Source organism: Falco naumanni, chromosome 11, assembly GCF_017639655.2.
Source record: "Falco naumanni isolate bFalNau1 chromosome 11, bFalNau1.pat, whole genome shotgun sequence".
NCBI classification, from domain to species: Eukaryota; Metazoa; Chordata; class Aves; order Falconiformes; family Falconidae; genus Falco; species Falco naumanni.
In genome coordinates, this window is record NC_054064.1 from 7,351,536 (window position 1) to 7,374,991 (window position 23,456).

Genomic DNA, 23,456 nt, shown 5'->3' on the forward strand with positions numbered 1-23,456 from the left:
AGGTGTTGCCAAGGGAGTGTGGGTGACCCTCAGGGAAGTGACCCCCATCTCTGGTCCACGTGCTTGCTACCTGCCTGGAAGGCAGGTTAATCCCATGTAGGCACGATGGATATGGTGTTGGTAGCACTGAGGCCCCAGAGCACAATTGCACGGCATAGGTGATGGCCAGTGCTGCGGCGTGGGGCTGTCCCTGGCCATCCTGGCACGTGGGAGGCATCGATGGGGGGCTGCCAGGGTGGGGTGGCCCCTAGGTGGCTTTGGCTGGCCGCAGTGGCCCATGAGCTTTGGTGCTAGCATCAAACAGGGCTTGCTGGCACGTGGGCTTTGGGAGCTGTTGAATCTCTATACCTACCCAGGGACACGGTCTGCCTCGTGGCTTCCTCCAGCCTGGCGTGAGAACATGGCTTTTGGCACCGGGGTGGCTGAGGGCTTTGCCCAGGATAACTCTGCTCTCTCTCCCTGTCTGCCCACAGCATCCTTGCCACTGCTGGGACGCACTTCAACACCCACGTGGACCTGCGGACGCTGCGGGCTGTGCGTGTGCTCAGACCTCTGAAGCTCGTCTCAGGCATTCCCAGTAAGTTGGATGCTCCTGGTCCTCCCTTTGGGGTGTCCACACCCATCCCATTATGTCCTTCAGAGCAAGAGGGGTTCTCGTTCCCGTCAGAGACAGAGGGTGAAATCAGGAAAGAGAGGGAAAACCCTGCCACGTGGTGGGAGCTGTAGGATGGCAGCATTTGGTGTTCCCGGGTGGCGGTTCCCCCTGCCCAGCCTGCTCCGTGCTGGCGCAAGGCTGGGCTCGGCAGCTCACCAGGGCTCACCCGTGGCTCCGATTCCCTGGCCAGAAGGCAGTGGGTGGCTCCTTTCAGGACTGAGGTTTATTTGGAGGAGATCTGAGGATTTTTTTGCAAGATTTCATCTGCCAGCGTGGGGATAAATAAAGAAACTAGGCTGCTGCTGGCACTGGTCCTCCCATCCCTCCTGCCCTGGGCATGGGGTGGGTGGTGTGCTGGATCCGTGCCCTGGGGGCAGTGAGGGGGACAGAGCTGCACGGGCCATGTCCCACAAAGTCCAGGTGGGATAAGGACAGGCAGGACAGAGGGAAGACCAGAACCAGAAACCAGCCCTCCTCAAGCTTTGCTTTGCAGCCTGGCCCTTCCTGCTCCCCCCAGGGTGGTGCTTTCCTCCATGGTCCTTCCCTGCCCTAAGGGATTATCCAGGCTGTGCTGGTTTCTTGCATCTGTCTGATGACTGCCCATCCTCCCTGCTCACTGTCTTTCTCTTGCTAGAGGTGGGATGGATGTGCCCAGGCAGGGGGTTTGCAGCACTGTGCTGAGCTGTGCTCTTTCTTTCCCCTTCCAGGCCTGCAGATTGTGCTGAAATCCATCATGAAGGCCATGGTGCCTCTCCTCCAGATTGGCTTGCTGCTCTTTTTTGCTATCCTCATGTTTGCTATCATCGGCCTGGAGTTCTACAGCGGGAAGCTGCACCGAGCCTGCTATACAAACAATTCAGGTGGGGAGAAGGGCTCTGCGCCCGCTTGGCATCCCATGGGTGAAAAACAGCTGGGACGAGCGCACGTTGCTATCATGTGAAGCCCAGGGCTGAGAAGATCCTGCATTTTGCTTTGTGTGCGCCAGGCATCAACCGCTTGCGTTCAGGATGTCCCAGTTTCTTATGGAAGCAGTCTGTGTCATCCCTGGCTAGTCCCAGCGCGGTCTTGTGCTCTGTCCCAAGCCCGCCGGCATTCAGACCCTTCCCTCGCCTGTCCCCTGCCTCTCTCTTACCTCTGTCTCCTTTGGTTCTCTGCTGTGTGCTCGCAGGTGAACTAGAGGAGCTGGACCCCCCCCCATCCATGCGGGGTGCAGGGTTGCCCCCCAGGATACGAATGCCGGGAGTGGATCGGTCCCAACGATGGGATCACGCAGTTTGACAACATCCTCTTTGCTGTGTTGACCGTCTTCCAGTGCATCACCATGGAAGGGTGGACCACAGTCCTGTACAATGTGAGTAGCGCTGCTCTGGGGTCTCTTTGGGCAGCTGGGCATGGGAATGTGGAGCTGGGGACAGTATTTCTGTGTGCTGGAAACCTGTAAGATCCTGAGTTTTCTTCATGATGGGGATGGGGTTGGTCCTTCCCATTTGGGCAGGAGATGGGGGACAGAGAGGCGTGTTATGTGTCTCCGGGCAAAGGGAGCTGGAAGGGCTTGGTCCCCATCTCTGGGCTGGTTGTGCAACCCATTGCAGAGAGCAAAACCTCGTGGACGTGGGCTGCAGCAAGCCTTCTGCTTGAGGGCTGTCCCTGAAGGGTATCTTTCCTTTGTTGTTCCTCCTCCTCCTGGGCTCCTTGGGGCAGCTCTGTATACGTGGATGTGGTTTCTGGCTACTGCACGTCCCCTCTCCCTGCAGACCAGGCAGCAGAGGTGCCTGCATCCCCATGGTGGCCTTGGAAAGCCCCGAAGCTGGGCTTGGCCCCCTCCCTGGGGGGCAGGGGCAGCATTTTGGTGTCCAACAGGGAGCTGAGATCATTGGTATTTGTGCTGCAAACATATGTCAGCGCTGATGAAGCTGGGCATGGCTGGGCTGAGTTCCTGTGGTTTGCAACTGCTTGAAGTTGCCGATGTCTGAGCCCTTGGGGTGCCCAGGGAGCAACTTGGGGGCAAAGCTAGAAGCAGGAACAAAGCCATGGGTGATCACAAAGTGCAATATCATTGTGGGTGATTGACTGTATATGTATGTTTTAGTTTTGGGGCTAGAAGTAACTATGCTAGTTCTGTTCCCAGCCTAATTTCAGCATCAATTTTGGCGTCATTGCACCGGGAATGTTTTTATACCCTGGTTCCCATAATGCCTGGAGATTTCAGTGGCATTGCCCTGCGGGAGGCAAATTGAATGGCTTGTGATGGGGAAACATGCTTTGATAGTTACTTCATTGTCAGCAGAAAGGGTGGCTTTTAACCCTAGGTAAAGGCACCACGCTGCCAGCAGTGGGGCCCCCTTCCCGCTCCATCCATCCCAGGGTCCTTCTGGAGGCGCAGGATAGTGTGCATGGGTAGATGGACTGTGAAACCTAGACTGGGATGGAAAGGGGAGAGTTCATGGCAAGACTTTACCATGAGGATGGGGGTGTATGGATCTTGCTGCTTCAGCAGGGGAGTTAGGCATGATTGAATCATCTCAGTGTTCAGACTGAGAAAAGACCATTTCTCGACTGCTTCTGGTGTATCAATGGGGTTAGAGATTTAACTACAGCACCTATTGCCCAGGCATAGTTGAGTATAAGCAGGAAAGGTGATTTTTCCAGCTTGGCAGCATGGTTCCCCTGCTGTCAGTGTGGCTGGGCGACTGCTGCCTGCTCACACTGCTGTACAGCATCCCATGCATGCCCAGCACTGCCCACGGCTGGCACCAGCAACCCGTCCTGCACCTTGTTTCTTGTGTTAATGATCATTTCTCTGCAAAAGCCGGGCGCTGCTATCATCGGCACTCCCTATGTCCCTTCCTCCCTGTCCTTTGGCACCTGCAGCGATTAGCAGCAGTACTTCCCGTGCTAGAGCCTGGGTTGCAGTGTGCAAGGAGTCAGTGAGATACATGGACAGGTGATTTATGGTCTGAGCGACCTTGAGGGTTTGTACTGGTGGTTCCCAAAAAAGTCTGGTCTCCTGCTCTTTGGGATATCCTTACTGGGAAGACAAGCCAATCCGTTCAGTGTCCAGGATTTGATGGTCCACCATCTGGATCTTACTGGAGGGTAAGGATGGGAGATGCTGCTGGGAGCACTGAAAACCGTGCTCTGCAGGACCTGCCCTGGGTGATCCCTTCTTTACCACCACTGCTGCTAAACTGAGGGCTCTCCAGGACACCTGGGGGGCCATAAGACCTGTTATCCAAATAATCTTCTCAACATCGGCAGCATTGCCGGGCAGACGTGCTCTGTCATGGTGTCCCTGATGGCTGGGACTGTAAGGTACCTCCCTTTCCCGCTCCTCTGCGAAGAACCAGTTATTACTTACCTATAACAGAAAGGATTATGGACATTTCTTGGCTTTTAATCAAGTGAAGACTGGGGCCTTGGTATAGTAAAATCCTGCTGATTCATTCTGGGAGGCGGCGAGGGATGGACACTGTTCCCAGCACTGTCGGGCTGTGCCTCCCGCCCTCCCTGGGGATGCTGGCTGTCTCGTAGGGTGCCTCTAGATTGCAAAGGCTATGGGTGCTCAGTCCTTCTGCTGCTTGGAGGCAGCAGAATGAGCTTCTGCCTGTTTTTTAATAGCAAAATGAGGCATACAGGTGGGGGATGTGGTCCCCGGGGGATGCAGGAGGAGGGCTGGGCAGGAGTGGAAAGCCACTGGGATGCTCTGCTGTCACCTTCATCACTTGGAGCAGCAAACCAGAGCAGGGTCCTGCTGCTAACCAGCATGGACCTTGCCTAGCACATGCCCCAGGTTTGGGGGAATCGAGGTGGGACTCTGCTTTCCCACCAGGGTAAAGAGATGGGAGGCTGCGTCCTTGCAGGTTCACGCTGCAGAGAAGGAGATTGCAGGAAAACCACTTTAGCAACCTCTCAAAGAAATTGCTTACTATAGTATTCCCCTGTGTAACTGTATTGTGATTTTAAGACCCATTTTTCCACAATTTTACCAGGTCTAGAAGCATAGCTCCTGGAATTTGTAGATAGCATCACGAAAAGCTAATTGGCCTGGTGGTACTTTCCACATGTGTTATTTCATGGATGTGTTTGCCTTTTGCCTTGTTTTAATCAGCTTTGCCTGCGTGAAATGCTGTCTTACTAGGTAGAAATCACAGTATCTGTTTAAAAAAGAAAGAAAAAGCCTCAGATTGTGGGGTGTTATGGCTTTTCTAGCTCCCATCCCTGGGAGCCTGAAGGACTTTAACGTCTTTTTAGAGGGGAGTGTTGTGGCTTTGTGGTTCCTCTGGCTGTCTCTGTTGTCCAAAACAGGGGCTAAGGAGTATTTTGCTTTTCTTCTTACACTGGAGCAGGTGCCCCTTCCCTGGGCTGGCTGGAGACCAAACCTGATTTCTGTAGGGACCAGAGGGAAATTTAATGCTGGCAAAGAAGCTCACTGTCCTACTTCTCCGCCTCTGCAGCCGTGTCGGCATGGGGTAGGGGCTGGGTTGCAGATTTTTGACTTTAAACAGTGATGCTGGGGTCTGGGCAGGGAGTGGCAGGGCTGGTGAGGGGCTGCTGGTGAGTGCCACGGGGCTGGCTGGACACGACACAGGCACTCAGTGGGTGCTGGTGGCTTCGGATGCTCAGTCCAGCTCCCCTGGTGCCAGAAAGCAAACAGGAGAGGAGTATGAATTCATAGTTTCCTCTAAAACATGGACTCAAGAGGCTGTATTTGTTTACTGAGACTAGTTATTTGCTTTCCTGTTTGGAAGCGTTCAGCTGCTGTGCTTGCAAGTAGTGAGGAGGAGCCCGGCTGGCTGGGAGATTCTACTTTTCTCTTTCCCCCATGCTGTCAGGAGCTGAGATGGGATGAAAAAGCCCAGTGGCAAGCATATGCTGGGGCTGTGGGCTGGCTTGGTGGGCTCTGCAGGGAGAGGGCTCAGCCCTGCCTGTCCCAGCTGGGTCCCTTGCCCCGAGCACTGCTCTCGGCTCTCCGGAGCCGGCAACGCCAGCCATGCAGCGCAGGAGCCCCAGCCCCCAGTTGGGCATTAACATTAGGTTAGTGTGGGACAAGTGACGACACAAGTGCATGGAGAAAGCTGTTTACAGCTGTGGGAGCAACACAAAGATGGACAGATGCAGGCAGGGGAGCCAGGGCTGTCTGCTGTTCCTGCTGGCACTGCTTGCAGGGTCTGAGGCTGCTGCGAGGTACAAGTGGTTGTGGTTGCAAGCGGTTGCTGAGGTTGCATATGGTTGCAAGGGGCCATGAGTACAAGCACGGGCACGTGTGGGGCATGGCCCTGGGCACCCTCTGCTCGCCCTGGGAGAGAGACTGAGCACTTCCAAGGTACAGCAGGGCTGGTGCAGAGAACCAGAGCCTGCTGCATGGGGAAAGTGTTTCTCTGCCTGGATCTGGCTGTCAGGTTGAACTCTGGATCCTCATGTTGTGGCTTCAGTAAATTTCTGAGAGTTGAAGCAACCTGCAGACGGGGAGTGCCTGCACAGCAGTGATAACCAACCTGCAGCTGGGCCATGCAAAGAGCCAAGCTGACTTTGCACAGGGCCATGGCTATTGGCAGCGATGGGTAAAAACATTTGCCTCCTAAGCACATGCATTAAAGCAGCACTGGAAGAGCATTCGCGCTACTAATTAAAAATGCATTGCAAGGCGTAACGGGAGCTAGCTGGCTGCAGTTGCTTGCTGTAAACCCAAAAGGCCTTTTGTGGCAGAATCGGGACTATAGGGAAGCAGGAGGGCAAAAAGGTACAGAGAGCATTAGGTGATGCCAGGGCTAGTGCTGGGAGCCTTCTGGGTGCTGGAGGAGTACCTTGGTGCATCAGGAGGAGAGCGTTTGCTGGGGAAAAGAGTATCGAGTCCTCAGCAGCTTCCAAAATACCTACTAAAATGCAGTGGTTGTGGGCAGATCTGTGTGCCACAGCCTCAGGGGAGATGGGATGTGCAGGTCTTGTAGCCCCCTGCAAAGCATAACAGCCGCCTGCAAACAGCCAGGCAGTTGCAAACGCGCTTGCTAGGTGCGAAGCGCAAGCCGTGCATGCCGAGCCCGGCAGCAGAGGCTCTGCAAAAGCTGCTGCAAGGAAGGAGCTTCGCAGCAAGTGTGACTCAACCGCCACATGCTGCTAGCATGCCCGAGGTGCTGTGGCCAGGAGGGTGCAAGGGGAGGACGCCCTGCAGGAGCCCAGTGTGGCCCCGGGGTTTGGGATCTCCTCTAAATGTGGGGTGCTAAAGGGCTGAGAAGAATCTCACCATGTGCAGAGATCGGGGTTTCATGCTGCTGGGTGCGGAGCTGGGTTTTCAAAAGTTGGCTTGGGCTGGTTTCAACTGTGAAGCTCCAAACCTGAGATCTTCTGCTGAAGCCTGGTTTTCAAATGTGGTGAAATATCCATCCTTGATGAAATGAGGACTGTTCAGGCAGCCCTGATTCGGGGTGTTGGGAAAGGGAGGTGTGTTAAATCACTGGCTGTGCTGGAGCACGAGGATTGGAGATGGGTGCAAAGCTTGGCTGCCTTGCTCCCTGCCAGGTCCCCAGCTGCACTAGTCAAGCAGCCTTGGAGGGGATCAGAGCAGGGATCTGTTGCAAAACAATTACTCTTCTCTGGGTGTGTGTATAAAATTGCTCATTTCTTGTTGGCATAAGTTCTTCTTGGCTTGTCACAGCCATCCCTTGGGATGCTCAGCACTCAGCTGCTCTCCCTTAAGCACCTATGTGCGAACAGTGTGAGCGGGACCTGAGCATCACGCAGGTCTTGGTGGGTATCTCCTCTTGCCTTTCAGAGAATGAGGGCAGTGCCTGGCTTTATGTGGGGCAGCCAGGGGCCAGTGAAATTGATTCAACCAGAGAGGAGTTTGCTCGGACCTGAGATGAGCTGGGAAGCCTTCCTGAGCTCCAGCGCTTCCCAGAGCTGCTGTAGCTCCTCTGGACATTGGTGCCAGTCCCCTGGGGTCCCCGATTCCAGGGCAAGAGCTGCAGCAGTGCCAGCCATGTGCTGAGGGTTGTAGGGACTCTGCAGTGAGGGCTGGCAGGGCAAAGATCCCCCCATAAACAGCACCTGCCCTGACACCACAGTGATGGGCAGAGAACACTGGAGGAGCTCAGCACGGTGGTCCCACAGCCAGGGGCCGAGCCTGCCCTGCTACTCCTTTGGGCACTGTGCAGGGTGAAGCTGGGAGTGTGGTGGCTCCCAGCAAGGAGCAGCACTGGCTAGAAATGATCTCTGGGGAGAGGAGGAAGAGATGAGAGGGATGGTGCAAGAGGGGAACCACTTGGCTTTTTAGCCCTCTGTGCCCTGGGACGATGCCAGGCTCTCAAGCTGGAACACTTGCAAAGGGAAAAGGAGTTCCTCCTTATGTGTTTTAAATTAAAACACAACACACACAAAATATCCTGTCAGGGAGGTATGAAAATTTAATCAGCACCCTGTGCTCTTAGCAGCTCAGTAGCAAGCACAGATCTTAATGCCTCTGCAGCTATTCCTGGCGGCTCCTAGCCGTGAGGGCGAAGCGGGGTGTGCTGTGTGCTGGGCGGGGGGACATGGGGGGCTGCCAGAAAGTCCCTGGCACACGTGGCACCGCAGGACAGAGCCCCTTCCTGCTTCTTCCTCTGAAGCATTAAACACCGAGCGTTTAAAATGCAGTTGAGTTATCAGGGCTTCAGAGAGGAGACTTCAAATTCCAGCCCGAAGGTTTAAAACCTTCCAAACTTCATGGAACGAGCTGTTTTTCCCCAAATGGCTCCTGCTGGTGCCCGAGCTGGCAGCTCGCGTGCTGCCAGCCATGGGTGCTGGAGCTCAGCCCCAACAGGCGTGTGAGCGGCAGCCAGCCTGCTTTACCCTCTTCTCCCTTTGGAAGAAACGGCTCTTTCTCTGCACTCAGCAAAGTCAGACCTTCGCTGGCTTGCCAAATGTTCCTGCATATTTTTTTGAATTTTTTCCCCCCCTTTTCCCTCTGCGTGTGTGCGCTGAAATGACACAGCAAGAAACAAACTGTCTGCTGGATCCCCAGCTTTGCAGGCATGTTCTGTCAAAAGCTCCCTGCCCACACCCTCCTCCCTGCCCGCACGGGAAAGTCCGTCTGCTGGCAGGAACGGGGGGACCCAGGGGCTGGCAGAGGCACCGATGCTCCGGCAATGCCCAGCAACGCCAGACTCAAGGAGGGGAGGTGATGGGAGAGTCTCGGTGCTGCTTGGCCCTGCATTGCTCATCTTCGTTAAGCTCCGGACCTGTAATTTCATTAGAGGGTTTGGTGCTGGAAATGGTACCAATGAGGCTTTGTAAAGCTGTTTCCATGCGTCTATGTTGGTGCACGTGCTGATGTGCATCCAGCTGGGCTTGTGAGGGGTATTGGGGTGAGTTGGGGACCTTGAGCAAGGTTACGTGTAGGTCTGTTGCCCCAGAGCATTGCAGCTGGAGCTGGGGATGTTCCTGCATCTAGGAATCATAGAATGGCTTGGGTTGGAAGGGACCTTAAAGTTCCAACCCCCCTTGCCACGGCAGGAAACATATCACGGGCCCTGAGCTGCCTGTCTGGGCTGGCAGCATGCTCAAAACAAAGCAGGGAATCCAGCCTGGCAATCCCCGAGCTCCACTGAAAACCAGCCCCAAAGCTGATCCCATGAAAACCGTGCCCCAGTGCGGCGTGCAGGCTCCAGATCCTGCCGGAGAGGCAGCAGCTGGCACGTGTCTGAGCCTGATGCTGAGGATCTGGACTGGGAACACTGGTGCCGCTTTAGCCGAGCGCCATGTCTAATGAAGGCTGCAGAGCTTTGCAAATATTTCATCAGGAAAAGTTCATCCTGCCTTTGGGCACTGAGGGGGGTGCCCTCATCTGAGGCTGGGGAAGGTGCAGGAGGGGTCTGGGCAGGGAGAAGGTGGGGGTTTGGGAGCAGAGGTGGGAGCGGTTGAGGGGTCGCAGGGAGGGATGGCTGGGGGCGAAAGGAGGAGGGGGCACAGGCACGCGTGAAGACAGGGTCTGCAGGTGGATGCTGGGACATCTAGGTGCAGTTTCTCAATGAAATACAGGAGAACAGAATAAAAATTGGTCTCAACACCTATTTCAAATGTTTTGAAAACACCTGATTTTTAGCAACGCTTCTAGCAATGCATTTTTTGCATTCCATTTAGAAAACAGAAAATTGAAATATATTGGATTTTTCCCTGTTTTCCCACTTCCCCCCATGCCTGACACAAGCATGCCCGTGTGCTGTGGGCTTTGCAGAGCATCCTGCACCCCTCTGCAGGGACTGCTGCCTGCCCTCAGCACCCCACGGCCAGTGACAGGCAGGGCATGGGGCAGGAGGTGCCCACCCTGCCTGGAGACCCTGATGCACGGCTGTGGCAGGATGTGTCCCACCGCGGGCCAGCCCTGGCCCTGCAAAGGAAATGTACCAATTTCCTTATTAACCTGATTTGGCAAAGCAAAGCATTTTCATTCAGATCTTGTCCAGTGCCGGGGTCGCTGATGGATACCAGGCAGGGCTGGCAGGAGTGAAGCATGGCCCTGCATGCAGCAGATCGAATTACTGCTAATAAAGGAAAGAAAGAGATCTGGTGGTGCGCTGGGGAGAGCAGCAGCGGGTGTCAAGGACTTGAGGGAACTAGTTAGGCCAGGGAATCTGCTGTAAGGTGGGGTTTGGGTTTGTTTGGGGTTTTGGGGTTTTTTTCTCCTCCTTTTTGCTGGAGATTTTGAGGCTGTTGCTGCTGGCCTGCGTGTGTTTATCAGCCCGCTGCAGCTGTGGTTTGCAGGGAGGAGCAGGTCGGGTGCCGCAGGGGTGGTGGTGGGGGGATGCCATCAGCTGTGGCAGGGGCACGGTGGGCGTCATCACCAGGCAAAGTTCATCGGGAATTGCTGAGCCGAGGATTTGGCGGGCAAATCATGGAAGCTGTGGTGGTTTTGCACCTGCTGTCCCAGCAGGTCTGCTCTGTCCCTGTGCTAGGCAGCAAGCCCCTGGGAAGTGCTGGGGAAGGCAGGCATGGTACCCAGGGCAAAGCCTTCTGAGATCCTGGCTTTCCACATCATCCCCAAATCCCCTTGCTAGGACTGCAGCCAGGGGGGCACAGACAGACCTCTCCTGCCCAGCTGCGGTGGTTGGGATGGTTTGGTCACCCCATCCCTGCCTGTTAAAGCCTGCCTGCAATGCAAGCGAAGCCACAGGTCCCTGGGAGCTCCCTGCGGGGTGGGAGATCCCTAGAAGAGGACCTCGAGGAGAGTGGGACAGGGCCACCCGTGCTCCTGGAGGTCCTGTGGATCCTCCCCTCAACCCCGCAGCACAGTGCTGCCGTAGCCCCTGAGCACGTCACGGCCAGTTTGTTACAGTTACGGGTGTATATTACCCTGATCTAATGATGTGCTGTTCTGGTCCAAATTCAAACAGAAACCACAGAAGCTCTCTCCTAATGCAGACAAATTTTGAGGAGGAACCTGAGTGCCTACGGGGCATCACTGTGTGCTGTTGATGCTGACCAAGCTGGATGTGGAGGTCTCCAGAACATCTCCTGCTGGGAAGGGGCAGAAAGCTCCCTTCCTTTCCAGGGAAAGCCTGAAGTGGGAGCCCAGCCCTATTACTAGACACTGGGGAACCAACAAGGGTGGATCTCTGTGTGTGAAATCCAGCAGCTCCCCATGTCCTGCTGCTCTCCAAATGAGCTGGGTGCCCACAGCATCCGTCCCCAGTCCCGCTGCCCGAGCTGGTGGGCAATGAGTGGCCGTTAAAGGCACCTTGCACAGGCAGAACATGCTCTCTGTTTATTTTTAGCTAGGAGAGACTGTGGGGTTTTTTTGTTTCCCCGCCCCCTTCCCCTATAGCAAAGAAATCCTAAAGTTTCCCATGCGAGCGCAGCCCGAGGGAGGGTACGTGTGGGCTGCGAGCTTGTGCTTTGCATTCGACTCGGGTATATATTTAGGTTTCTTTAGATATCTGGCCCCCTGAGTGAGACCTGCTTTTGCAGCTCCCTGTGCCTTTTCCCGCCCTTTGTAAAAAAAAAAAAAAACCCGAAACAAAACAATAAAACCCCCAACAAAACAAAACCAAAAAAAACCTAAAAAAACCCCCAACACAAGAGCTGCCAAAAGAATAACCTTGTGCTGGGGGTTGAGAAGCGGGGAGCTGGCGGGGGCTTCTTCGCTGGCTGGGGACCTGCTGTGCTGGCTTCGTTACCCCATAAGAGTCCTGCTCCCACACCTTGGTGGTGTCATTTATAGACCTGGAGGCTTTGCTGGCAGCAGGATGGGTCATGTCCGAGGTGTGAGTGTGGTGGTTCAGCTCTGGCTGGGAGTCTCCACCAATGCCCTGGCATGGGAAGCACCCTTGGGTGCATAGTCCTTGGGCAGGCTGTGGCTCTTCGGTCTTCACTGACAAGCTCATGTTGGTTGTGTCGGTGTCTGGGCTATGCCTGAAGGCAGTAGCGAATGTGTTTCTTGGTCTGGTGGCTGGCGTAGAGTTTAGGGGGGGGGGTTAGGCTGGGGGGTGCATAATGAGAAGGTGGGTGTCTTAAAAGGAAGGGAAGAAGCAGCAAAGATCAGGCATCGGGCAGCTCCTTCGTTTCCCAAAGGGCTTGGGTGAGTGGCAGGACCTGGTCTGCTGTACCAGGAGCCAGGGGCAGGAGCCAGGAATTTCTTCATTAAAGGAGTTACAGCATTTGTGCAATTTGGGGATTAAACCCCCTGTGTCTACCCTAACTTCTGCACGTGATGACCTCCTGGTACCTTCAGCAAAGGGGAAAAAACTTATGGGAAGGCACAGTGGATGAAGGTGATGAACCACTGCCTATGGTGGAATATTAGGAACAAATGATGCCCCAAAAGGATGGGAAAGGGGGCTGCTCGGTCAAGACAACTGCATCTCGATGCCAAAGAAGTTGGGAAGTGCTGTGGGAGCCACCTAAAGTCATGTTGACACAGGCCTCAGGAAGGATGCTCAAAGGGGCGGTGAGCGGTTCCCCACCTCCAGATGGAAGCAAGGCACAGTGAAGTGATGGCTGGGGAGATTTGGGTATGGATGGATATTTCACCTGGGCTTTTGGTGAACACAAAGGCAGAGGCAACAGAAGCCTGGATAGTGGGAATGAGGACATGGCCATGAGCGCAGCTGATGTGGAAGCCAAGTGTTGAGACCATCACGCCCATCAGCCCAGCGCTCGGGATGGCTTCTCCCTCCCCGTGCTTGGAGGGAGCTGGCACATGAAATGGCAGGTCTGGTAACAAGTATTTTTAACAACTCCATCGAGTTGGGGGAGGCACCATCTGACTGGAGAATAGCGAATGCAATGCCTATATTTAAAAGCGGGGGGAGGAGGGGAAAAAAAGTAAGGCAGGCAGGAATAGGACTGTAAGCCTGACCTCAATTGCATGCCATTTCGGAACAGATTTGGAAGGCAGAAGAGGAAAATGAATCATGGGTTTGCCAAAGGTAGGTCACTCCGGGCTAACCTGGCATCAGAGACCTGGAAAAGCGTAGAGCTACTCTTTGTAGTAAAGCTTTTGCTATTGGAAAGTGCTGATGAAGTGGAGAAGAGGGGAAGGAGAAGAGGAGCTCTGTCAGGCTGGCAGGGAAGCGAGCAGCGTCAGGATGGCACGAGGTGCTGTTGAGGGGACATAGTGGCTGGTGGTGACCGGTGGGGCTCCTCAGGGATGAGTCACAGGCTTTCCTGCTTCCAGCATCGCCTGGCTTCCCCGAGCTGGGGGGACAGAGGCTGCCACACTGGGCTGGAGGAGTTTGAGGACTGGAGAGATGTGGGATGCAGGGAGAAATGGAAAGCCGTTGTTTGTTGGGGAACAATGAAGATATCTTCTAGGAGCCCAGGTCTGCTCATTGGGCAGGAGGAGGAGGGGATGCATGGGTGACCGCAGGCCAGTGGTGCCCGGGAGGAGGAGGGGGCTTTGCAGCCAGTGTGGCAAAGCCTTGGTAGCACCATGCAGAGATGGAGTGGGACCCATCAGAATTGCTTGCGTGCGGTTTGGCTAGCAAAGCAGAGGCTGGGGATGTCCATGATTGCTATCTATAAATACATCAGGATGGGAAATAGGAAGAAGAAGAGCTATTTCAGCCAAAGGCCAATGCTGGCAAAAGAATGGAGTGATATATAAAATAACCACTAATAAATTTAGGCTGAAAATTTGAGCAGCCATTACATCATCTGCTTGAGAGCCTTCCAGTGGGAATAGTGAGGTTTTAAGGTAAAGTTGACAAAATCTGGAGATTGAGTGACGTGAGGGCGTCTGGACTCAGCAACTTTGTGAGACCCTGGCAATCTACATCCTCCCTGCAGACAAACTCCCTAGGCTCCAGCTGGGGAGCACGGTGTGTGTCAGAGCATCAGGGCTGCCAGGACGCGTGGCAGTTCCTTTTGTTTCTGGGCAGACCTACTTCAGCTTTGGGAGTGGCGAGATGGGGTACATCCACTTCTGTGTGTGTGTGTGTGTGCACACGTGCTCTTCTATGTGCTGATGTCCTGCTGCACTGGATGCTTCGTGGTCATGCTCTCCGCCATGGGCTAGAGAAGCAGTGGAAGATGCAAGGTCTGAAATGCCAAGCCCCTCGTGTTTCCCAAACAAGCCCCCTTGTCCCCCCTGGCTGGGACCTTTGCAGCCTGCGTGCTGCAAAGGTATTCGAGCAACTCTTCAGCTCCTTGGGAAATAAAAGGCCAAGTTTTGGCAGTCAGAGTGGCTAAGCAGGTACCAGATAATGAGCTGGAGCCACTGCATCCTGGATAAGCATCACCAGCTCCTGGTTTTGTAGGGAATGTTGGGATGTGCCCTAGGAAATAGGGGTTGGGGGATCCTAGCAAAGCTGGCACCAGCCAGCAGGACCAGTGTGGCCACTCAGGGCAGTACTGTTCTTGAGGCTGCTGGCATCAGCCTGGGTGGCTGGGACCATCCCTGAGCTTACCGTGGCCAGTGGTGTGTTCTTGGGTATGTGGGGTCCATGACCACAGCTCCCCATCCCCTCTGCTACCGCAGCAGTGCCCCTCCTGGAGCTGCTGGCTGCTAGTGGTGCTGGGCATGTAACACCCAAACCCCCCTAAAATCTCTCTAATCCCCTTTACCTCCACCCCTGTGGGAGCTGGGTACCCAAATGCACATAGAGGTTGGGGTCGCAGACAGCCTGTCCCATCGGGGTCCTGCCAAGCCCCTGCCTCGGGTTTCCAGGCTGCAGGTCCTCAGTGCCACCAGCTCTGCCAGGCTCACAAAATGGAGTGGAAAGAGGTGGTCTGGGTGCTGCTGTGGGTATTGCTGGCTGACATCCCTGGGGAAATTGCCCTCTGCTCCATCGTCTCATCCCCATCTCCCGCTGAGCATTGCTGGAGAGAAGGCCAAAGAAGGGATGGCAATGGCCCAGCCCTGAAGAAAGATACCTTGTTCACCTGTAGGAAAGGAGCTCATCTGTTTTGCATCCCCTGTGCCAAGGACCTTGTGGAAAGCCTGTGTTTTTTGGGCAGGAGCCAGTTTTAAAGGCAAGCAATCCTGGCATGGGTGACAGGTCCCCAATGGCATCTTGGCAGGGAGCTGAAGCCCAGCTGAGTTTGGGTGGAGGAGTGCGTGATGCCTTGAAGACTAATGCCATGGCAAATAGTGCTGTTAGAGCAGAGCATGGTGGCCTGGGTGTCTGTGCAGGGGGGCAATGAGCTCTGGCTGTATGCAATTCCCACGCATCGCTCCCACCTCCCTGGACTCCCTTCTTCTGTGGCCCTGAGGAAACGGACTGGTGGTGGACCAGGGCTCTCAAAAGTGCAAGACCTTGAGAAGATACGCATGGTTTCCCCAGTGCTAGAGGAAGGCACTGGTGCTAGAGGAGGAGGGCAGTGAGTCTTTCCAGATGTTTTCCTCAAAGCCCTTATTGCTGCTGTGTGCCAGGTGCTCCTTGGCACCAGGGGCTCTGCCCACAGCATTCCCCTCCCGGTGCTGTGGTCTGTCCCTGCAGTGGGATGTACCGGCATCACCCTTCCTGCCTTGGGCTCGGTGTCAGGGTGGTGGGGACACCCGGCTGAGGTCCCTGCTGGTGCCTCGGTCACTGGAGGAAGACTCCAGCACAGTGGCTTTCTCTCCCCCTCAGAGGTGTGCTTCTCCCCTCGCAGAGCCTCATCTCGGCTCCTGCACTGGCTGACCGGGAGATGTGGTGCCAATGACTCAGATGAAGATGAGGGCTTAATTAGCACGGGGAGAAGGGGGAAGAGAGAGAAAAGAGAAAGAGTCTTTCATTGCAACAAGATTGATACCACCTCCCCCAGACAGTCACGTTCTGCCGCATCACCCTCCAGCCCGGCGTCATGTGTGTCGTGCCTGACACCGGAGGACAAATGGGGCCTGGGAAGCAGCTGCAAGGTACAGAGGGGCACTGCTTTATTAAAAGCCTCAGTGAATAAATGTCTGGAGGTATTGAGCAGGGCTTGCCAGCTGCCTTTCTAGCTGTTGGGCTTCGCCCTGCAGTTAGAGCTCCCCTCTGCTCTCAGCTTCTGGGGGTTGGGGTAACGCACCCAGGGCAGGAGGGTGTCTGCAAGGTGTTAGTGATGATGCCATCAGCAAAACGCCCACTTGAAGGTGTGGGGCTTGTCTGCACCAGCCCCTTTCCCGCTGTGCATGGAAGGACAAGCATCATCTGCCTCTCCTTCAGCTGCCAGCTTCACTGGCCCTAAGGCACCTTATAAATCTTTCCCTCTTAACCTGAGCTGTGCTCGACAGGCACCGCTGCTGCGGGGCTGCTTTGCCCTGTCTCAGTGGGATGCAAAGGGAAGCACTGAATCAAGTGGCTGGGGGAGGCAGGCTCAGGGTGCCCCTGTGCCCTCAGCACCCCAATTTCGGGCTGCAGGGCCCTCCGTCTCTGACTATACCGCTGTCTTACAGCCCCTGCATCCCTGCAGGGATGGTAGGGGGAGGCAGAGGAGAGCGGTCCTGCCTGACATGGGCTGGAGACACTGGAGGAGAGCGTGGCTGGGGCAGGATGCTGAGGGGCACCAGGCTGGCCGGGAGCTCCCCTGCAGGCACGCCTGCCCAGGCAGCGCCTGGTGCCCATCAAGGCTTGGCAGGCATGGCCACGCCACCCTGAGGAGCCTGGTGTGGTCAGCCTGGAGGGATGCACCCTCCCTCTGCCCCGCGTGCTGGTGTTGAAGATAGTATCACACATGTTTTTTCTTTCCCCTCCAGACCAATGATGCCTTAGGAGCCACCTGGAACTGGCTGTACTTCATCCCCCTCATCATCATTGGATCCTTCTTTGTCCTCAACCTTGTCCTGGGAGTGCTGTCGGGGTAAGCAAGATGCTGTTCTTCCCTTCCAGGCCATGCCTCTCATATGGCTCCGAGCCCTGAGGTTGGCCCCTGGTACTGCAATGTCCCCCACGACCCCAGTAGCTGGTTCCCCCTGTCCCCTCCGTGCCTGCCTGCCCCACAGCAAGGGATCGCTCCCCAGCTCTGCTTAGCTCCTTTGCTCCCTGGGAAGCCAGGAAAGGAGCTTGAAGATACTTTCTTGTTTCACCTTGCTGAAGAGCTCGTGGGTTTGGTCACTTGCAAGAAATGATCGGTGTCAATCTGGCTACTTGAGACCTGCTGGAGGGGAGAGACTTCGGGTGTGCGTGTGTGCTTATGGAAATGTGTTTAAGTCCAGAATGTGTTTGTAGTGGGGTACACATTTGCTGGCAGACGGAGTGTGGTGGGCTTAGGATGGGTTTGGGGCAGTGATGTGGGGTTCCTCCATGCTGTGCTGGCTGTGGCCAGGAGGATGTGCCTGGTGCCAGTGGGGATGCACGCTGGGGAGGGTAGGGGTGCCTGGAGCGCATGTGAGCAAGCCAGGGACGTAGGGACAGTGCATCTGTCCCTTTTCTGCTCTTCCCAGGGGAAAGGAGGTTTTAATCCAAGTCATTAAGCTGGGTTTGGAGAGAAAAATGCTTCTTGTCTCCATGACAATGAACTGTGGTTGCATCAGCACATCCTCCACCTGGCAGGGGTTGGTGCAGGGGGAGAGCATGCCCCCTCCTGCACTGGGAGGGGGACGTGGGCTCCTCTGCCCTTGCCATAGGAGGCAATGGGGACCCTGTGCCCAGCAGCAGGTCATTTTTTTCCTAATTGCCCATCACTAGTGCCACCGTAGCACTGGTTTGGCCAGCTGGAAAGCCCTTTGATGCAGGGATTTATGTGGAGACTGGCCCTGGTCATCTCTATTGCTGTCCTGAGTGTCTCCGTGAGTTCAGATGTGATGGTGGTGGTTTCAGGAGTACTTCTGGAGTGGCAGGCTGGGCTTCAGGGTCTGTTGGTGGGTTGAATTTCCCCAGTTCCCAGTCTGGAGTCTGACTGAGGCCAGGGGCTCTGGGGACAGGCTGTGAGAAGGGGTTCACACTGCCTTGCAGGGAGGGAGCTTCTATGGAGGATGAAGATGTCCAAGCAGTGCTGGATGGCTTTCGCATTTCTAATGCCACATGCAGAAAAGTCCAGCTGGGTGTCAGCATCCAGCAGGAGCTTTCCTACAAAAGCCCAGAGAAGGAAAGTTAGGAAGCCTGGGGCTAGGCAGCTGCAGTAGCACCCTTATTGCAGTGTTGAATCGTGCCGATGTAGTGTGTTGTGTAGATACTGAGGCTTTTGGTGCTGGCGTGATGCTGAGAGCAGCCTGGGGACATGGTAGCACTGCTCTGGCCTGCAAGCCAGCCACTGGCAGGAGGACCACAGGGTGGCTGGTAGGATGCCCAGCCCATGCACCAGGACTGCATGAGACAGCTGTTTCCATGCCCACTGAATGGGATGCAGTTTTCTAGGGCTCTTTGCAGGCGCCGGCTGGCATTTCGACTGTTTGTTTATTGCTAATAGGGTTTGTATTGGGGAAGGATGCAAGTAGGTGGGTGGCCTAATTGGCAATGGAGATGCTCTAGTGGCGTGCCAGATATCTAGGGAAAAGCACGACTGCTCAGCTCCCCGGAGGGCTGAGCGAGGTGAGCGGAGGTGGAGAGCTGGGCTCTGCCACCTGATGGCAAGGCCACCACACATGCCCTCCCGCCTGGCCACAGCCACAGACATCCTCTGTGGCTCCGTCAATGCAGTATCTTGGTGGTGGAGCATCCTCTTGCCAAAGCTGCTGCCAGAGCCACAAAGGGGTGCAACGCGGGGCGGGAGAAGGTACTTCTGCATGCAAACAATGTATGTCCTTGAGTGCAATAAGAAGGGCTTCGTTCCTCACTTTGCTTGCTTAGTTTTTGTTGTTTTTAACACTTCTCGCAATCCTCTTGTGCTGGAAGAGAGCACCTGGCTCTCCTGTGGGAGGAAAAGGGTGACCTTTCCATCCCCCAGCCTCGAAGCTGGATGAGCAGGCAGGGTCTGGCTGGACCCCCCTGCACGCCCTGCGGCTGGGCTGAGCTGGGAGGAGAAGGTCACTTTGGGGATGAGCTCCATGGAAACAACTCCATGCGACGGAGACCTTTCCCTGGTATTACGGCACTGCTCTGGGGGAAGAAGGCAGCCTGCCCAGCTAGCTGAAATCACCATCGCTTTGTTAACTTGGGGTGCAGCAAGCCCTGGTAGCCCTCTTGCAGAAACCTGGACCCACGTTACTTGCAAACTGCACCATCTGCGCTGGTGGATAATGAGGTCCACTCAGGATTTCCAGCCTTCTCGAAGTCCACGCTCACAAGCTGCTGCAGAGCTGCCTTGCTGCCCTCACTTTGCCTTGGCAGTGGTTTTCTTTGGGGAAACAATCAAACACCTGAGACAGGTCCTGAATGTGAAGAGGCTGCAGGAGGACATTTGTATGTTTAACTTGCCACCATCAGAAGTTTGCTGGAGCCCAGATTTAGCAATCTTCTGGTTGTGATGTGCATCTCTCCCAACAGTCAGTTCCCCAACTGTTAAGCTGAGGCATGACCTCCGTGATGTAAACAGCCTGGATCCATCTGCTCCTAAGCACAAAGTATGTGGGAGAGGAAAAGAAATTATTTCCATCATACCAAGGCTCCTCGATTTTTCTCTCTAAATACTAACACGCACACATGCACTGGAATTGCATGCAACGCTATTAAGAGGAGATGGAGTCACTCCAGACAGGGGCTTGGAGAGCCAGTTCTTCTGGGGCTTTGGCATTTATTACTGTGTCTATTAACTTTTCCCCTCCACGGGTGCAATTATGGATCAATTAATTCTAACTGAAAGCAGGAAAGAAGAAAAAAATTGGCCCCGTTCCTCTTTGAGAGCAGGTATGAAGCCCAAGGAGATGTGACTGCTCAGCTTTTAAAGCTACACAAGCTACCAAAATAATCCTGGCAGAAGAGAGTCAGTGGGAGCGAGCGAGGATGGAGCATCAGCTGAAATACCCTGTTTTCTGCCACGTGGCAGCTGGCGGATTTGGGAGCTCGGGAGGATGCTGAGACTCAGATCAAGTGTTGCCTGCAGCCGTCCTCTGGCCTGAGGCTGGTGTCCTCCAGCACCCTGCTGCGGTGGGGCAGGGTGTCCTGCAGCCCTGTGCCCCTTGCCAGGGAGAACCGCTGTAGTGCAGAGAGGGAATCGCGTGCTGCAGGAGGGGGTGGGGGGCGGACGGGACCCCCACCACCCTGCAGCTGACCACCCATTGCAGGCAGTGCCCTGCGGTCGGTCAGCTCTGACGCAGGGGGATACAGAAGGTGCATGTGCCCCATGCTGGAGATTTGCAAAGGTTTGCTCTCTCTTCTTTGTGAAATGTGTTGGGTTTTTTGTTTGTTTGTTTGGTGGTGGGTTTTTGTTTTTTTTTTCTTTCTCAGCTCTTCCTTGTGTAAAACAATTTGGATCTGTGCGTTCGGGCTGCATCTCCAGAGCAGCAGAGATGCAGTGAGAGCTATGCTGCCCCATCCCCGCTGCCTGTGGCACACACGGTGCTGCTGTGGCAGTAATGCCATCCCAGTAATGTCCACAGCTCACCACTGGTCCTGTCCTAGCCACTGCAGGGGTCCGGCCCACTTTGCCCCTCCTGGCAAGAAGATGGCTTATGTCTAGCTTGTTGCTGGGAGCAAGGAGGTGAGAGAGTGAAGATGCCAAATAAGCCATGCTTGGAGGTCTAATGCTGAGGACTCATGTGGAGTTTCTCATACCAGACAGGCTGTGTTTTGACTCTTTTCCATCTCCTATTCCCCAGCCCCTGCAGAGGAAATCTGGTTTGCAATCACCCTCCTCCATTCATTGCAGCATCTGTCCTCCTGCTGAGGGCCAGTAGACTCCTTTCCCCCTTCCAGTCTCGTACTTCCAGCCCGTTTCCAGGGCGACAAAGCTGCTATAATCATCGGTGTTCATGGTCCGCAGCAATAGTTGAGTGGGCACAGCATGGAAGGGGATGCTGCCCGACCTGGGAAGGCTGGGTCCTTGGGCCTGCCAAGGAGAAGACCTCTCTGGAAGTTGATGGCGGAGCAAGACATTGAGCATGATGGCAAGAAAAATGAAATCCATCTGCCTTGTGCCAAACAAGAGACTAATTTAAATCCTTCTAATTGCTTCCACTCATCCTGGTGATGTTAAGTCTTTTCTCCCTTTAAGTCTTTTCTGCCCCCCACCCCCAGCTCTTGCACTAAGCCTTTGAAAGAAACGACTAATGTTATAATTAAAGGATCAATTTAGCAAGATTTCTTTGTCTTAAGATCTTCTTTCTTTCAGGTTGGGTTAGCGCTGTGTTCCCAGTCTCCGGAGAGTTTTCTTCAGCTCCTTCAGGAGCCTTCTGTACCATCTCTGAAATCTTTTCACTTCACTTAATTTGAATTTTTTTCCCATCCAATTTTGAGGCATAACAAATGATGAATAAAATAAGTTTTATAGCAATTAATAATAAGGGTGTTGAAGGAACGAGTGTACATTTTCTATGGAGGCAGGGGTTTTTTTGCCAGCTCTACACAAAACCTGTGCACTGTGCATTCAAGCTGGATTAGGTGGTTTGAAGCCAAAGATGCTGGGAAGAGGATTAATGTCTTGGAGGCAGGTGGTTTGTGGAGGGGGAAAAGGGGAGACATGTTGCCACAACTCAGGAAAGCTTGTGGAGAGATCATGAGTTGATAGCAAGAAGACAACAAACATGCCCACAAAATATTGCAATGGAAGCATGAAAGCTTGGAAGCATCTTTTTTTTGTGGTTTTTTTTTTGTTTTGTTTGTTTGTTTTGTTTTGTTGGGTTTTTTTTGTTTAATGGTTGTAGCATCTCAGGAAGTGGCTTGGATGAGGTGTAAAATGCCCGTGCCTGTGGTGTGTTTGGAGATTTGCTGGCTGGCACCGCTTTTGAATGGAGGTGAGAGTGTAATGAGGAGGGGGGCTGTGGTGCCTCTCACCAGATCCCCCAGCACCATTGTGGGGTGCACGTTGCTTGGGCCGCCTTTGGTGAGAAATGGCCACGCTTGTCGCTTTGTTCTGGGGAAGCTCTTGTGTCATTGGTGTGGCATTTGAACATGAGTGAAGCAAAGGAGCTTTTAGGTTCTTCATCTATATTCAGCAGCCAGGTGGGCATCCATATTCAATGAGTGCCTCTCTTCCTTGCTCTGCTGTACCACCTTTCTGCGGAGGGCCTCCAAGCCCTTTGCAAACAAGCTGCTTGACAAAGAGATGTGCGTGTCTGGTGCGCTGTATCTCCCGGTGCTAGAGGGAATAATGACTCCTCTTACTGCCAGCCGGACAGGATTAAAAAAAATACACAAAAAAAAGATGACTCGGAGATTTTCCCCTTTGATTTCCCTTTGGAAATTATTTGTTGGCGTGTCTCAGCTGCTTCAGATTTGCTCTTACTTGTGTCTCCTTGCAAATTTGCTCTGTGAACTACCCGTTGTCTGCGGGCTGTGGGTGAAAAGGCTCAGTTTTGATCCTCTCAATAAAGCACTCGGCAGATAGTTCTTGCTTACAGATTGCTTTTGGAGTTGTTTGTTCCAGATGGTTGTAATTTCCATCATCCTAGTTAATGACAGCAATCGTGTGGCCGTGGCTGTAGCTCTTTGACTTGGCAGATGGCTTTGGAGATGCCCAGTTCCTTCATGATGGACTCCATCCTTGCAAGGGGGTGCTGGGCACTGCTGTTGGGTGAAGTAGACAGGGTGCTCCAAATGAATCACAGTGTTACCAGTTCTTTGTACACTGTAGGTGACTGTTTGTTTGTTTTGCAGTGTCGGAGTGACATATCTAGCAGTTGCATTGTGGGTTTCACACTTGAGGGTTGGTTCTGAATTCATTGTATCTGTGTGCTGAAGGCATCAATTAGAGTGCTTGGAAGTTTCTGGGAAGCTAACGTGATGAAATGTTGAAAATCAGAGATATTTTTTGGGGGGTTTTTTTGTGGTTTTTTTTTTCATGCTGTAACTCACCTGCAGTACTGGCCATGCACCTTTCATCTGCAGATCGCTGTCACTTGCAAAAAGGGACTATAAAACTGTTCTCCACTTACAGAGGATAAAAACTGGAGCATAGGAGGGAAGGGGAGGAGTGATATTTTCCCAGCTTTGCATGAGCCGGTGGGAGTGATTGCGAACAAAGCCCGGGGCCCTTGAAGCAGTGAACCTGCGCTGCTCATACCAGCCCTGCCTGATAAGGAAGAAATAAAATCAAGAGCTTCCATTTCTGCTTCTTGCTGCTGGGGATACCAGGCCCTCCACCACCTTTCTGTAGCTTTCTTGCAGCATGGCTTGACCATGCTATTACTGCCTTGGGTGCAACATTGCCAAGAGCAGACTTCTCTGAGCAGCGGAGCCAGAGATGCAAACCTCTGCGTTGTTACCCTTGGAAAAATGTTGAAACTGAGACTCTACAACTGGAATGTTAGTGGCTCCCTTCTCCTGGTGGTATTTGCCCACAAAGAAATTTGTGATTTGTTTTTCTCTACTTCGAAACAAGAAGCTTTCCACAC

The 23,456-nt window shown here is 54.1% G+C and overlaps 1 protein-coding gene across 1 annotated transcript in view; it reads left to right on the forward strand.

The window, feature by feature from the left end:
- The window catches only part of CACNA1E (calcium voltage-gated channel subunit alpha1 E), a 147,556-nt gene that overhangs the window by 70,846 nt on the left and 53,254 nt on the right, over positions 1-23,456 (forward strand). The window contains 5 exon segments of the mRNA XM_040611360.1: positions 474-577; positions 1,363-1,515; positions 1,824-1,857; positions 1,859-2,006; positions 16,785-16,888. Coding sequence (XP_040467294.1) covers positions 474-577; positions 1,363-1,515; positions 1,824-1,857; positions 1,859-2,006; positions 16,785-16,888 — 543 coding nt within the window.